Here is a 16,525-nt window from a genome sequence, read left to right on the forward strand (position 1 = left end):
TCTTTAATTCATTCAATTTAATAACTTTTTTTTCATAAACAAACAATAAAATAATCCTATATAAAAGGCAAATCTCATTTCTCCTCTGCTTTTGGGCTTCATAGTAATTACTGCCATTCCTAAGGTTAGAAGAAAAAAAGAAAAGATAAGAAAAGAAAAAGAAAAAGAGCTTCCGTTTGCCTGACCTTTGTGTGAAGGGAATACAGGTCACATTAACTGAAGGGTAACTGTTTTAAAAGTAGATAATGTCCTCATTATGTATATATTCATAAGTTTTAAGTTTCCAACACTGCGACTGCCAATAGAAATATAATAATTCCATTTATTCAACTTTTTGCGTACAACGCAGTATCTTGTCATCGTGATTACAACATTTAGAGCCACGCTTCGCTCGTGCTCTTAATGAGTGTTTCTTTCCTCTTACAAAGCCAGTGAAAGAGAGAGAGGGTGTCTGCGAAGCTGTGATCCAGGCACAGCTACAACAGATCATCTTTCTGCTTTTCTTAATTACTTTATTTATTTATATATTAAGGACGCCTGTGAACAGAAATAGGAATGTAAGGACCCCTGTAATTTTCATGCTTTCTTTACCATCACTGACTCACCCTTTCCCATAGCCTCAAGGCTTGTACGGTCACAGACAAACCCTTCCAAAGACAGATGACTCTAGTCTCTCTTTTGTCTTTTTGTGTTACTCATAAACCCTGCTTAATTAGCTTGGTGCATCAACACTTTATTACTTTACAAAATAATTTAAACCCTAAAAAATAAAATTGTCTGGTACTAAAAAGAGAAAATAAAACACTATGGTTTAGCTTGGATTTTGAATGGACCTCTGGATTTGAGTCGTAGGATGTATCTGCCTTACTCAGTAGACGACTGTGGCGATCCCTCGTAACAGGGTTGGTGTAATTATTTATTTTGATGGGTCTGGATGACAAGAGCAAAAAATAATGATTACTATTTCGTTTTGGTGGTTGGAGGGGCACAAAGAAAGAAGATAAACTTTTACGGTGAGAAAAGGAAGGGTCAGACAAAAAGCAAAGACAAACGAAATTATTACCCTACAGCAGGAGCTATAAGCCTAGAGTGGTAGAGTGGTGTTGCGATATATTCGCAATCCCAATTTTTTGTTGACCATATATTTGGTTAAGATTCTCACTTATCCTTCCATTATGATCGTCTTGTTTTGGTAGTTTTTATGTAAGAATTCCCTGATACGTACTCTCGTCTTCCTCATAGAAAAGTATTCATATTCATGGTTTGATTATTCAAAAAAGCCACAAAAGAAATTGTTTAAAATTAGAATATACTACTGAAGCATTTGGCATTTGACAGTAAACAAAGAGGACAGAATTTGATCAGAAGTTATGGGGAATTTAGAAGAAAGAGAGCATTGGATTTTAGCGAGAGGGTGAGTGACAAAACTAGACAGAGGGCAATGGCAGAGAGGTATGGTACGTGGAAGGGAGGGGACGTAGTTTGTCGGGATATGTAGAGTTTGGTGGTAGGGCAGAGGCACGTGTAGCCACATCAACCACTTCTCTTCATATAAAGCTCGCAGCCTTTGGCAAAAAGAGATATCCTGAACGTCGTCCATCCCCGCCTAACCCCAACCACACATCCCGTCCGTTTTTCTGCAAAAATGATTTTCGTTGATACTATACAATATTTAAGAGAGAGAGAGAGAAAGAATTAGCTGCATGAATTTTATAATAAACAAGAATATGTATTACTGTCCTACATTTCATATATATATATATATATACTTGTTGTCTTAGATATAGTCGTGTAGAGCCTAGGCAAATGGGGGTGGAAATATGCCCTTTGCTCTGAATTAACGGGTTTAAAAGTGTGAAAAGATTGCAATCAGTCCCCACCCAAGTGTGTGATTGCTGCTCCCACATTAACTGGCACAAACCATTTGCCTTGGTGTACAGTTAGACCAACCACTAACCCCCTCGCACTACTTTCCTCTTTAACTTCTGCCCTAAAGTTAAATAGGAGTGGATGCTGGGTGACTCCTTTGTCTCTAAACTCACAACCGTTTAGTGCGTTTTATCTATCAAAGACTTTTTCTAATCATCTCTCTCTCTCTCTCTCTCTCTCTCTCTTGCTAGCTCGCTTGTCGTTCTCAAGCTCCTAGTACGCTAGCTCCCCGTGCTAGGCAGAGAAAAAGACACAAGTGGGGTAGAACCTCAAAGTAACAACATGAAATGGGGTTGAGCCGAGTTCTTTCAAATGCCAAGTAACCCCGTTTAATTCTCTTGCAGTAAATCTGATGCATTTTCAATAGACGCTAGGGTTTCTAATTTTGTAAATGCAATTGCACTTTGCCAAGACAGAATATGCAAAAATGTTTTCTTCAACCAACAAATTTATCAACACTTTTGCTCACCTTCCTTCCTCTTCTTACCATCCTCCTCCTCCTCCTCTTATTAGTCATGACTCTAATGACACTTTCCTCATCACCACCATGATCTGCCGTCACCTGGTTCATTGTTGCCACCCAATCCTCATTTCACTGAGTCTTTAATTAACATGGCACTGTTCAATAATGCTGCCGCAATGAGTAAACAGGATGGTGGTGGTGGTGGTGCACTACATGGGGAGTGTTTTGGTACTTCAAGTTTTGGTATTCCTGTACGGAACCATGTAAAGAAAGATCGACATAGCAAGATTTGCACTGCTCAAGGGGTAAGAGACAGGCGGGTGAGACTGTCCATTGAAATCGCCCGCGAGTTCTTCGATCTTCAAGACATGCTAGGGTTTGACAAAGCAAGCAAAACCCTAGAGTGGTTGCTAACGAAGTCAAAAAATGCCATTGGAGAGCTGGTAAAGATGAAGCATGGTAATGGCAGTAGTGGGGGTCAAAGGAGCTTCTCCTCCAGCCCTGAGTGTGAAATGGTAGCTGAGAATGGAGACCTTGATGGGGGAGAGTTGGGAAGGGACAACTTCAAAATGCAAATCACTAGAGGGTATTGTCTGTAAAGAGAAAAAGATGAAAAAGTTGCAGAAAGCAACAGTCCATCTTCTGGCAAAAGAGTCAAGAGCCGAGGCAAGGGCGAGAGCAAGGGAAAGGACTAGAAAAAAGATGTGCACTAGGAGTAGTACTACTACACATGAGTGGAAAAGATGTCCCGATACAAGCCCTCAATTCTTGAACCCACTGAGGTCTTTGACCCAACTTGAAGCATCCAAGGAGTCAGAACATTCTTATGGCCACAATATGGCATCCTTTGAGGTTTTTGCTCATCAAGTTGAACAACCTAGTCCCTGTCAGCTTACAAGTGCGGCATCAAGAGAAAATGCTATCGAGGAATCTATAGTGATCAAAAGGAAGTTGAAGCCATCAACAATTTTGGGTTCCCAGCAAAACCTTGCAGCTTCGACGGGTGTAAGTTGCAGCACCAGTGGCAATAACTACTTTCCCAATTTGCCTCAGAATTGGGACATTAATGGTGCAATGGCACACTCTACTTTTTGTACTATAACTAATGTGAATCTGTCTACAGGTACTATCCAAGAATACGAGCCTTTCCTTACATTTCTTCTCACTTCTTTTACTAATATCAGACTTAATTTTCAGGTGTTCAGATGAGAGGTCAGCTAGCAATCAATGACTACAGTACTTATGCAGTGCCTGAGCATCTAAGATGTAAGATTTAATTTTTGCTGTTTCTTTTAAGTTTGATATAGCAAATCAAAAATCTTTGAATGCGTATTGTTCTTTTGAATCTCTCAATTGCCTCATGGGATTAAATTATAAAGTAATGAAGAAGTTTCTCTAGGTTCCATTCCATCTCTATTTTTATCCATTTGCATTCCTTCTCTTAACTCCAGCAATTCTCCCCCCATCCCCTCTCGCTATTTCCTTTTGGTTGTTTATGATGATATTATCTGATGATGAGCAGATAGCATGTCAAAAAGTTAGCCTTAAATTTGACTGAAGTACACAAGAACCAAGGCGTAAAATTGAAGACAGGATTCAGTGGACAGTACCTCTTGTGCTGTATTTCTGGCTGATTTCTATGAGAGAAGTATGTTTTGTCTGGAACCGTTACTGATACCTGGAGCTAGCTTTGTTTTTTTTTCTCAGTCAACGGTGGCTTTCTTAAGCTAAATGATGAGAAAGATGGATAATATAGGAACTATTAAGAAACCAAATCATGATGACAAAGATGAACTATAGTGACTAGAGATTTGCTTAAAAGAATAATTTTACTGAGTCAGGCAAATGTTTAGTGAACAGATACTAAGGAACAATTAATATTCTCAAAAACCATGCATGCGTGCATGTAAAGCAGAAACTTCCCAGTTAATAATCTTAATTCATTTGTATTGTCAAATTGTTTACCAGCCAGATAAGCCCTTCTGAAGAGTGGAAAACTTAACAATCTTGAAGATGGATACTAATCTAATTGAAGGTAGAAAAGAACTGAGTGAAATTGAAGCCTACTCTAGTGGTTTTAATTCAGCTAAGTTGGTAATGTGGGGGCTTGTTGCTCTTAGAGTATAACTAGAAATTCATGGAACACAAGTGCTAACATGTATGTGATTAAATATTTAAAACAATAAAAAAAATTCAATTTAGTTATAAGAGCAACTTATTATATAATGAGGATAGAAAAAGGAGATAACAACATTTTCACACTAACATTAAGAAGAGGAAATAGAAAATGAGGGAGCATTGGCTACTAAGTCTCATAAAACTCCAACTTATTATTCTTTATTTAAAAAAAGGAAGAAAAACAACATCAAGTTTGTGTAACAATAACTCAGGCAGTCTCTATACAATATTATATTCACACAATAACAATGAGATTTTCATAATTCAGGATGCATGTCCTATCCCAAAAATAAATAAAATACATTATATATGTATGTATGTATTAGGTAATGTTCTGTGGTCTAAACACCATTCACTCCATTTTTAGTGAAGGTTGTATCTTAGTCCTAAATCTAGATGCAAAAAAGTAGATGAGGAGAATACAGTAAGCCTGTTCAATAAGGGCAAATAAAATTTAAAGACAAACTCCAACACTATGCTCTCACTCACCTTAAAATTACCTCCAGACACTTTGGAATACTAACGCAATTACCAAAAGAAGAATAAAAGGTTTTGACTTGTTGAGTCAGCTTTATCTACCAAAAATCTTTACATTAAATAATCAACACAGCATATTGGTTAATAGCATCCATGTTGAATTTTTTAAGTAAATTTTACTTTTACAAGAGTTATCTATGCTAATTACACCCTTGATGACTACCATGGCAGTGTCTCACTATATTTGACTATATACACATTATAATGCAGAAAGCGTAAATATTTTAGTTAGTTCATTAGCCATTCTAGAATTGAAATAATGCCTTTGCATGGTGAGGTTATGGGATGTTTCTATAACGAGAGAATTCGTTTTGGACCTTACTAGGGGAAAAGAACATTCTTGCCGTCAAAATCAATCTTCTAGAACCTCAAGTAGAATGCTCAATGCCTAAATTAAACTTGAGAGTAGTGAGTCTATCGACTATTTGTATGGTTGATTAAAGTCTATAAGGCATTATACTACTCACCTCACACCTTCCTGTTAATTATGTTTGTATTTCCCAAGTCCTGCCTGAACTTGTTATTGAAGGAGCAGCTTTTACATCATCACCATGGTTCGTCTTTGCTGTTTTGAAGCAAATATTCTTCCTCCATACCAATGAGTAATTTCAACTGTCATTCTAAAAGAAAATTGGGTATATGCACTGAAAGAATTTTGAAGGTAGATCCGAAAATAGTCTGTAAGTGCATGCACATGTGCATAAATACACAATTAAAATGACCACATATATCTCTGAATCCTTGGTAAATCCTATCAAAAGAGGACCAGTTTGGATCATATAGCTCCTTAATGAAAACTCAAAATCAAAGAACTTCTGTGAATTATGATGCACGGTTGCATTTCTACCTTTCTTGTATTACAATGCAGCAGTAATAAAATGTACATTTGGTTGTTGCTTGATAATTTGAAAGAAAAAAATTGTTTTGAGGCCTCTAACTTGTCCATGCTTATCATAACACATACTATGTTTTATTTGTTACTTAGACAAATCTTTTATAGAAATTATCGAATTAGAGTTCAAAAGAAAACCCTACCTGAAAATTGGGTATCTAGTTTATATTGACGGCAGTACTTTTTTTTTTTTGAAAGTCTTATATTGACTGCAGTACTTATTGCATAAACAATCAAAACCTAACATATATATAATTCTAATGCCGTTTAATTTGCTTTTCAATATTGTCCTCATGAAAACAATTCCTATGAGGACAGCTTCAGACAACTTCAAACATATATGGTTATTTCTTTTCTGGGGGTTTTGCCAACTAGAACGTACTATTAGTATTAGGCAACTTCTCAAGTAGAGAAGATCAACAACTTTTAAACAGAATCAAGAAAGTAACTTTCTCATTTCTGATGTACAAAAAAAAGATAAAATAAACATTTTTGGGGATGAAATCATGCAACTCACTCTGTAGTTGAAGTCAATATGCAATTCACTTAATGAGTAAAGGATTAATATAATTATTGTAGCTTGGAAGTTTTACAATGATATATATTGCTTTAATAGAGATAGTGAACCGAAAGTTAATTTGCATATATATGGTGAAGGAAAAGGCTTTAAACAACTGAAGAATCCAAAAGAGAGATGGAGCTAAAATTGTAAGTGGAGAACCAGATCAAACAAAAGGTGTTTAATTTTTCTTACGGGGAGCTTTAGAGAGGAGAATTAAGAAGTTCCTTGAATTTAATACCAATGTGACAAATCTTTCTTCATTGACGGGAAAGAGGGGGCTGGTTTGATATTGGCTTGTCTGGTTCATAGATGTTGAATCATGCAAAATTCTTTTATTATGACAATAATTATACACTCTTGCATTGCATGTGTGATGAATCAAATCCTATGTAATGTATAATGACGTTCTAATGCGATTGTTACTTGATGAAATAAGCTAGTAACCAGAAAAAAAGCAGATAAAAAATTCATAAATGCTGATTTATTCATGATTTATATTCTCTTGAGGTGTAGGTATGAACCAGTGTTAAAAAAATGAACATTTAAAGAAGTGTATGCTATATCAATAAGAAGTCCATCGCCATATGAGAACCATCTCTACCCTTTATGTGATGCATCATTGAGTTCCATAGTCTTTTATGGCAAAGTCTTGTTTCTTATCATCTATGATGAAATTGTCAAAAACCTGATCATCTTCAACATTGTTTGCCTATTTTTTTCATGAAACGAGCTAATTCTTTTCTTGATAGCTAACATTGCACCAAAGCTGCTATATTTTGCTCATATCTAATTTAACTTTAGTTCTTTGCTTCAACTATTCTACGTGTAATAATTTTTCTCTTGTATATGTAATATATAATTCAGACAATGGTTTCATTAACCCAAATAACCACACATGTGCCTAATTTACATAACATGATAGACTCCTTACATGGCATAGAAAATATTATAATTTTATCATAAATGATATCAAAGCAATTTCTCTTAATTAAATTGTCCTGCCTCTCTAAAAATAGATGTTCTCTTTTTTAATCTATCAGATGAATGAGTTCCTTTTCTCTTTATCCTCTACTTTTGCATTTATTCAGTAATGCTTGTGTTCTCACTTTTGAGCTTAAACGTAGGCATTGATCAATGATGACTTTTTCTTAAATATTTTCCTTGTGTTCTAAATAAATTTTATCTGATATGAAAGTTCTTTCTTGAGTAGCATAGAGGGGAGAGTATCGTAGGAAAAGCTTAGTTGTCCTGAGGACAGTCGTTAGAGGAATATGTTTTTTCATGGCTTTTTTCTAGATTGAGACAGGAAAAAAGAGAGGTGGTAAAATCAAGCTGAGATTCATACTTCTTGGTGTTTAAATCTTATAATGTTGTCACCAATCAACTCTTGACTGGGTGGTAACCAGCGACTTGTAATGGTTAGCCAGTCTTGATTTCAAACTAAGCACACCCCTCTGTCCGCTTTCCCATTAATTAAAAAACAAATCAAGTAATGTTGTCCATTTGGCATAAGCCATTGGATAATGACTTCAAATTAATATACAGCAGATACAGCAGAGAGGTCGTTGTTTAGTTTTTCAACCAAACACTAGCAGCAGAGAGGTCGTTGAGTAGTTTTTCAACCAAACCCTAGCCTAGAATAAACCTATACATATTTATCATCTAAGATATGCAGAAAGTCTCGTTAGAAGAGACTTCACTATTCTATTTTTTTACCTTGTTTAATTTGGTTATCACTCAGACATAGGTGAAGTACATTTGAATTTGAGGATTGACCGCAGAATACCATGGGTCTTTTCGCTCATTCTATTATTACGAGCAGAATCGTTGCCTTTTCATATATGGAAGTGTTGATGGGCTTACATTTTTCTACTATATCTGTCTTTCACTGTATCATATATATTATAATTAATGGAGTTAGGGTATCTAGTATCTACAGTGCTTTTCCTCGTGGCAACTGCGGTCTGTAGAGTAACATCCTCCCCCTTCCTTTTTTTTGTAACTATATTTCCCTTTATGTCTTTCTCATACAATCATCATAGAATGAAAGTAGAACGCTCTTCATTGTTAATCCTAAGCTTATATTATAAAGAGCTGTAACGCTAATGCCTTGATTAGTATCTATCCTGAATCAGAAAATTAAAGGTGAGCATAAAGTAAACTAACTCCCTCACATATCCCAACCAGCCTACCCAGCCCCCTCAACCCTCCAAGGCCATGGATAAATCAATTACAGTATACAATAAAATCAACCTAGCAAGTATTAAATTAAATGGTTGATAAAAATTTTCGATTTACTAGCATGCACTTTGTATGAATTTGGTGAAATGAGTAGCGTAAACAAGACACATGTCCATTCAACAAATTTTACAAGGAAAACCATAAGGAGTTCCTCATGATTTGCTTAACCTTAGTAGGCTATTTGAATTTATCCTAGCTAGGATAGAGGAGAAAGTGAAAAACGAATCTGAGAAGCATAACTGAATTAAAATGGTGAAAGACACCTTCACCTATGCTGGTTCATTGATCTAAAACTGCAGTTATTATCCTTCACTTTGGAAAAGGTTGATATTTACCTACAGTGGCTCATTGATCCTTTCTTCAATTTGCCATTTCTAATACATATTAGGACTCTTATAATGTCACCTTCAATAAGGAACTTCTGACTCCCTTGTGCATTTGTTTATCTTTTGTATTGTTCATCCATCAATCTTGGTGGCGGTTTGCTTTATTTAATGCATTCAGATCAGAGACATCATTAATATTCTGAATTCTTTTACCCCCAATGATTCTATTATAATCTATGATCATGGACAATTTTCAAGTTTTGCCACTGTATATAGTCACTTTCTTAGTCTCAGAACAATCTCCTTCTTAGTTTCTAGTTTCCTAATGAAAAGCAATTCAGCAAGACAAAAAGGAATTTCCTGCTGAACCATCAATTTTTTTGACCTTTTCCTTTGCAGACACCTTGTTTTTACTTATTTTCTCTAAAATCTTTGTATAATCAGATATCTTCCTATAGCCAATTCATTCTTCTACTCTCACTGCCTCAATCAAACTTTGTGAATCAATTTGGTGAGGTCATAACTTAATAGGCACCTTCAAATATAAGTTAAAATACTAGCTCACTGGAGGCTCTTTCCATTGTGCCGTAGAGGCCCAAACGTAGAAAATGAAAAATGCATAATGCGTGCCTGAGGTGATTGAAAAGGTTACTCCATTAGCTCCAGTTCTCCAATTAGGTTCTGTTCCAACATGTATGTAAGTTGGTTCATGATCAACACAACTGGACCATTCACCATTTTTCTTTAAACTAAGCTGGTTATACATAAACTTTTAGCAAATGTATTCTATTTGTTTCTCTCTAAGTAGCAATGGATAACCTGTGGAGGGTTTTTTCTCCCTAAGATTTCTAGAAAGCAACTATGGCATTGAACCTGACACTAAAAATGATGAAGGGATATTGCGACTCCAAGCTGTAGCTTATTCAATTAAATAAGCTCTCAGCACACGGCCAAGGCTTAGTCGATGGTACTAAATTCCATTTTGATGCAATCTCAAATGGAAGCACAGGATCAATGAAAAATTAACAGAAGAGACAGTTCGAAAGTAAACAGTCCTTTGGCAGAGTGCATGCCAACTTAAATCATAATTAATATTTTTAAAGCATGTCCAGTGTGCTATTCCATGAAGAATTCTCTCCTTTTGAGGAAATCATCATTCCCATTATCCAACTTTGCCTAAGGAAAAAAGGATTAAAACTTATGGACAGTTCTGTTCAAGTTTCTGAATGGAAATAGTATTACTTAATGCAGAACAACTATTGAAACTAAAGCCCTGTCCATAGAAGCTAAACAATGGATAATAGTTTGGTACTGAAAGGTATTGGCAATAGCATGAAAAATTTGGTGAGCTTATCCTCATGAGCGACGGTCTCTGACTACTTATCTATGTGCAAGCGCAGTACGTGTCAATCAGAAATCGCAGGAAGCAATTAAATGGAACAGTGCTACTAGATTTTGGGACTGATAGTCAGTCAGCAGTATGGGAAGTTTTTAAATATATATGGAACTTGGTGCAATATGTAGAAACCTTTTTCAACTTGCTTATTGATGAGAGGTACTTCTCACATCTTAGTATTAACCACACGATCCTAGTGCTTTAATTCAAACTTAAAACCTCAATCTTTCTTAGGGAATAAGATCCATCAATTTACAGTGCCATTAGCTCATGTAGAAATTGAAAATGAAAGAACGAACTCAATAATGGAAATATGAAACAAATAATTCGCTTTATTAAAAAAATAAACATAAATGTATAATAAATTGAATATGAACTTAAGACAGAAATTAATGTTAAAGAATGCTCATCCATGAATATATAAAAGGAAAGGCTTTAAACAACTCAACTGACCGCGTATTGACAGCATTATTGATGATACAGCAGATAAAGACCATTGCAGCAATCAGAGTCATCTTGATGCAGCAGCTGAGGATAACTGTCAAGATACATGTTAATAATTTGCCATGATCTCTGGTTCTACCTTCATCATGCAAAGGGATAATATTAATTTCTCACAACACCTGCCAGGTCATCCTTGAATTAAAGAATCAAAGTAATCAACTATAAGAAGATACAACATAATAAAAAGTGATGAGATCAGAAAAAGCAATGCATGGAAGATAAGCAAAACCAATGGAATGAAGTAGATTGATAAAGTGAAAGTCCATATGACCAACACAAACATCCTTGATGAAGCAGTTGGCAAAAGAATTAATAGCAACAAGTAACTTGCAAGGCAAAGGTTATCAAGATGTGTATTTGTTGCCCTTTTTGCCTATTGCAACATGGTGTTACTCTAGCTTTTGTTTTCTTATAGTTAAGAGCAATTTTAGAAACTTCTTATCAGACTTTTAAATTCAGGAACATGAATCTGATGATAAAAAAATACATATTAATCTAAGGTTAACCAATAACAATATAATTTATAAGCATTTTATTAAGAATGTGATATTAATTTTTAAAATTACTCTTATATATTAAAATATAAATTTAATATATTTATATATTAAGAAGTGTTCGTGGATCAAGTCATGATTATGATCTTTCTTTTTTTATTTATCAAGTTTGAACTCAATTGGATTTATCTATTTAATTATTATTTTATTATTAAAATAATAAAATTAATTTTACATTAATATTTAATATTTTAAAATATATAAAAAATAGTAAATAAAATCATTTTATTTATTAATAAAATAATTTTATATATAAAACAGCAAATTCAAAAGGTGTCCGTGGATGGAATTGGAGTATGGGATCTTCCTTTTCCAGTCGTGAAGAGCTCGGCTTGACTTGTCCTTTTAATTATTTTTTTATATTAATAAATAAAATAATGTATTTAGATTTTAGACCTTGCTCTGGTTGCAGGCCTTCCTAGGAGAGGGCGCCCCCTTGTCAACTGGTAGACTGACTGACTGACTAACATACTTTTAAAAAGCCCAAACCAAAACGAACTCAGAAGAAAACCAACCCAATGCCTACAAATCTGAAACCTCTGGATTTTTGGACTGCAGGCAAAACACAAAACAAAGTGTCGCCAACTCCCGAAACGATCTCAATTTACCAAACATATGGAGTACAACGATTCTTAGCCATTGCTGTTTCTTTGAAACCTTCCAACTCTAGCAAAAGGAGGAAAAACCAAAACCAAAGCAAGTGATAACTATCAGCATTTAAAGCTGATTTAGGCAAGAGTTTGGGATATTACCTGGTTATGTTTATTGGAAGTCCTTTGTTTGACCTAAAGTCTCCCATCTGCAATTTAACATTCAAAAAAATGAATCCCCTTTGAGAAATGCCCCCAATAAAATAACCTGAACAGTAAAGAAGAAGGAAAAGCATGCATACCTCCCACGGGAAAACTCAGTCGCTAAAAGAAAAGGAAGAAGCTCTGCGTTATAGTATTATTATAGTACGATACTCTTACAGATAGGTAGTGCTTTGGCTTATAGAATTACCTGTGGCTTTCAACAGTGGAAAACCTTGGAAGGATGGAGACTACTAGCATGAAGAAAAGGAAGTGAAGAAATAGTTACATACACGCACGGCCCCTCCATGGGAATATATGGAGAGAACTTTTTGCTGTGATGGTGAGGGTAAAGACTGACGAAGAGTTTTACCTTTTTTTTTTTGTCTCAAGATGAGTTTAAAAGTGGCGTTAGTTAGTATCTTTAAACCTTGTTGGGACGTCATTCGGAAGACTGTCAAAGCCAAGCATGGGAGAATATGGTACGGATGTGCCATATTTATTCAAAATGAAATTCCCTTTTTTATTTTATTTTTTCATCAAAAATCTTATACTCGAGTAAATATATATATATATATCTCAAAAAGTTTGGCACATGAATATATATAATGATGTCAATGAAGGATCTAGAATTTTATATGAGGAGTGACAAGTAATTATAGAAGATCATGAAATGAGTAATTATTGAAGGTCATAAAGTGAGCCAATAATTTGATTTAAAGTAAAAAATTAATCACTTTTGAAATAAAATTAAATTATGTTATAAAATTTTATTAAAATTTAAATATAAATTTTCATATTCATTAATATAAATAAACATAAAATAAAAAAAAATTAACATTAAATTTTCATTTATGATTAAGACAATCTCTTTTTCAATGTAAAGGATAAGTAAACTAATAAGAAAATTATCTTATATCTTATTATGCAATCTCATCTTTACAAATTTTCCTAACTGAAAATATACCTTCTGTAATTACCATAAAATTTGAAAATATAAGTTGAACCAAACGGTATTGAAAAGGATATACAATTTTTTTTTTTGTCTTTTGACATTAATTGGTATAGTTCTGAAAGAGTTGAAACACTTTATAAATATAGATCTTACCTAATATCAAGTTCAAAATGCTCTAATTCATATTTCATATGCAAGTAAACGATTTAGAAGAAAATATGAAATTGATTTTTTTACCTTTAACATTAATTGATATAACTCTAAGAGAGTTGAAATACTTTGTTAACATGGATCTCACCTAATATCAAGTTCAAAATTCTATAATTCATATTTTATACGCAATTTTTCTTGATTTTACTGTCATTAAGACAACTTTTGAGCAAACTTGCATAAGTCATCAATATTGAATAATTAAATCCATCTTCAAGATCAAAAGATGAGTTAATGAAAAAAAAAAAGAAGAAAAGATGAGCTAAGAACAAAAATGGAAAAAAAGAAAAGAAAAATAATTCCAAAATCTAAGACTAAATGAAAAAAGAAAAGAAAAATAATTCCAAAATTTGGGCCTAAATGCAAAAAGAAAAGAAAAATAATTCCAAAATTTGAACTAAGGAAAAGAAAAATAATTCTAAAATTTGAGCTAAGGAAAAAAAAAGAAAAGAAAAATAATTCTGAAATTTGAGTTAAAGAAGAAAGAGCTAAGAAAAAAAAAAGAAAAGAAAAGTAATTCCAAAATCTGAGACTAAATGAAAAAAGAAAAGAAAAATAATTCCAAAATTTGGTCCTAAATGCAAAAAGAAAAGAAAAATAATTCCAAAATTTGAACTAAGAAAGAAAAAATAATTCCAAAATTTGAGTTAAGGAAAAAAAAGAAAAATAATTCTAAAATTTGAGTTTGAAAAAAAAAGGAAAAAAAAGAAAAGAAAAATAAATCCAAAATTTAGATTTAGAAGGAATTGAATCCTGGCATTGAAAATTTAACTTATAGACTTTACCACTACTCCAAATCAATTCTTTTAATTTATCTAAGTATTGTGAAGTTATATATTCTGATTTTTATATAAATAAAAAAAATGAAAACCTAGAGCCCCTCTCCCTCAGTCTCCGGTGATGGAAGACATCGATTTTTTGTGGTAATTATTTTATCAAAATATAACCATGACAAATATAGGTTTTTTTTTTAATTCCTAAATTTCATAGTTAAAATGAAGATATTAAATATTATCACCTTCATTAATTAGATACCATGGATCATTTCTAAGATTCAAATTCGATAAACTTATTGAATCAATTTATCAAATGTCGAATAATTTAGAAACTTTTCTTAATTTTTCATAATCTATCATAGTACGTAGCATGCAATATAATTAAAAGAATAGCCATCAGAGATCTGTCAAAATATTTTCTGCAGAAACTTGTGGGAAGGATATTCAGGACCCAAAGTCTTCTGCAGCTAATTTATAAGGATTACTTTGACCATACTAGTATATTTCTTTTTTATTATTCTAGGCAGTACAACAGTGAAGAGGGGTCTGTGCTAGGTTTAAGCTACCTTATGCAAACCTTTATTTTTCCTCTCTCTAGTCCCAGAAAGATTCCATACTCAAGTTTATATATAATTTACAGAGAATAGCTAGCATATGAAACTAACAGTCAGTCTAGTCTATGATTACTGCTGGCTGCAGCTTTCTGTGAAGACGAAAGAAGATAGAGACCGGGTGAAGCAAATCATGTGTGCAAGTTGATATAAACTTTTACACGCCCAAGCCCTGCAAAAACATGTTTCCATTTGACAAGGAACAGGGTTAGTGTCTTAGTGAATTCAATTTTCGCTATATTTTCTACATGTTTATAGTATCATTCAATCTGGAACTAAATGATGTATTTTAAACATATATCAAGTAATTAATGAAACTTTTCTATATCCTTCTTATACTAATCTTGTCTTATTTTTTACATTTTTTTTGAAAAGCAAGTTATGTATATCTCTTCAATGTATTGAGAAAAGAGTGAGACAAAAGGAGGAGAAGTGGCTAACAAAAAGAACACCACTTTACTCCTCAAAATACGCAACCAGTCCTGCTCTATTAGTCAGCAGGTCAGAAGAAAAACAAAAATATCTGTACATAGAGATTCATCCGGCAGACATCCATCATCACAAGCCTAGATAAACAGCAGAAAAATCTCAAGAGACAGAAAAGCATAACAAGAATTCTTTCACATATATAATGATTAAGCTCAAAATATGTGGATATATATATATATATTTCCAAAATCAATTCTTTTATGGCTATATTATATCTAAGTTTACTTATAAGCATTTTTTAACATGAGGGTTAGATTTAGATTAAGTCGATTGCCTGCATGATCCTATAAAATCTCTAGATTTCGAGCAATTGCCTTGATGTTATACTGACAGAATGCTCATTAAGTGAATGGTCACCCCTATCTGGAAAAGAAGATTTTGGAAGATAAATCCCAAAGTCAGCAAGCCCTAAGAATTATAGACCTTGTTGGAAACATCTATTTACCAGGCAGAAGGGAACATGGTGAGTACCTGGAACCAAACTGGCCACCAGGGATACGACCATTTTTCTAGGGAGAGGGAGCAGGCGCAGGAGCAGGAGCAGTACTCAATCACACTTCAATTTTTTTTTCATTCTAACTATAGATTAATGCATGCAAATGGAAAGCAGTATCTTAGAAATGCTTAAAACTGAGAAAATGGTAGGAAAACAAGAACAGTTGATGAATCTTTTTCAGAAGTTGTGTAAGCACAAAACTCTAAAAAAGGAAACTGGCCAAGAAATGACTGTTACTAGTGCCCTCTGATGTTACCTTGTTCAGCTAGAGAGGGGCAAGTGACTCTTGGGGCTTCCTATGCTAGAAGCTAAGAAGTTCCAACCTACTTTCCCCCAAAATTAGCAGAACAGCTGATACGGAACTGGACAGTCTCCTCTGGCCAAGGGCTGGCTTAATTTTAAATTGCATCTTCGGAAATCTTGGCCTGTCCTAGCCAATCTTTGCTTCTTTTTTGACCACCATCTGACAATGAGCTGGCGAGTTAATGGCACGATGTAATGGTAGTACTATTTCTACTAACCCTGTACACTTGAAAGAGAGAAAAAAGCTTTACGTATCTAATATTTTATTTGGACAATCTTTAAACATGACTAATCATTAAAGAATGTATATCT

The 16,525-nt window shown here is 33.8% G+C and overlaps 1 protein-coding gene across 1 annotated transcript; it reads left to right on the top strand.

Moving 5' to 3' along the window:
- The first annotated feature begins 2,356 nt into the window (after positions 1-2,356).
- On the top strand, positions 2,357-3,997 carry LOC110425704 (uncharacterized). The gene is given in 5 exon segments (XM_021440666.2): positions 2,357-2,453; positions 2,456-2,940; positions 2,942-3,515; positions 3,590-3,658; positions 3,915-3,997. Coding segments are annotated over 5 exon segments (1,245 nt in total). The 3' UTR covers positions 3,935-3,997.
- Positions 3,998-16,525: the final 12,528 nt, after the last annotated feature.

This window comes from Theobroma umbraticum, unplaced genomic scaffold, assembly GCF_002168275.2.
Source record: "Theobroma umbraticum cultivar Fairchild unplaced genomic scaffold, ASM216827v3 scaffold_12.1, whole genome shotgun sequence".
NCBI classification, from domain to species: domain Eukaryota; kingdom Viridiplantae; phylum Streptophyta; class Magnoliopsida; order Malvales; family Malvaceae; genus Theobroma; species Theobroma umbraticum.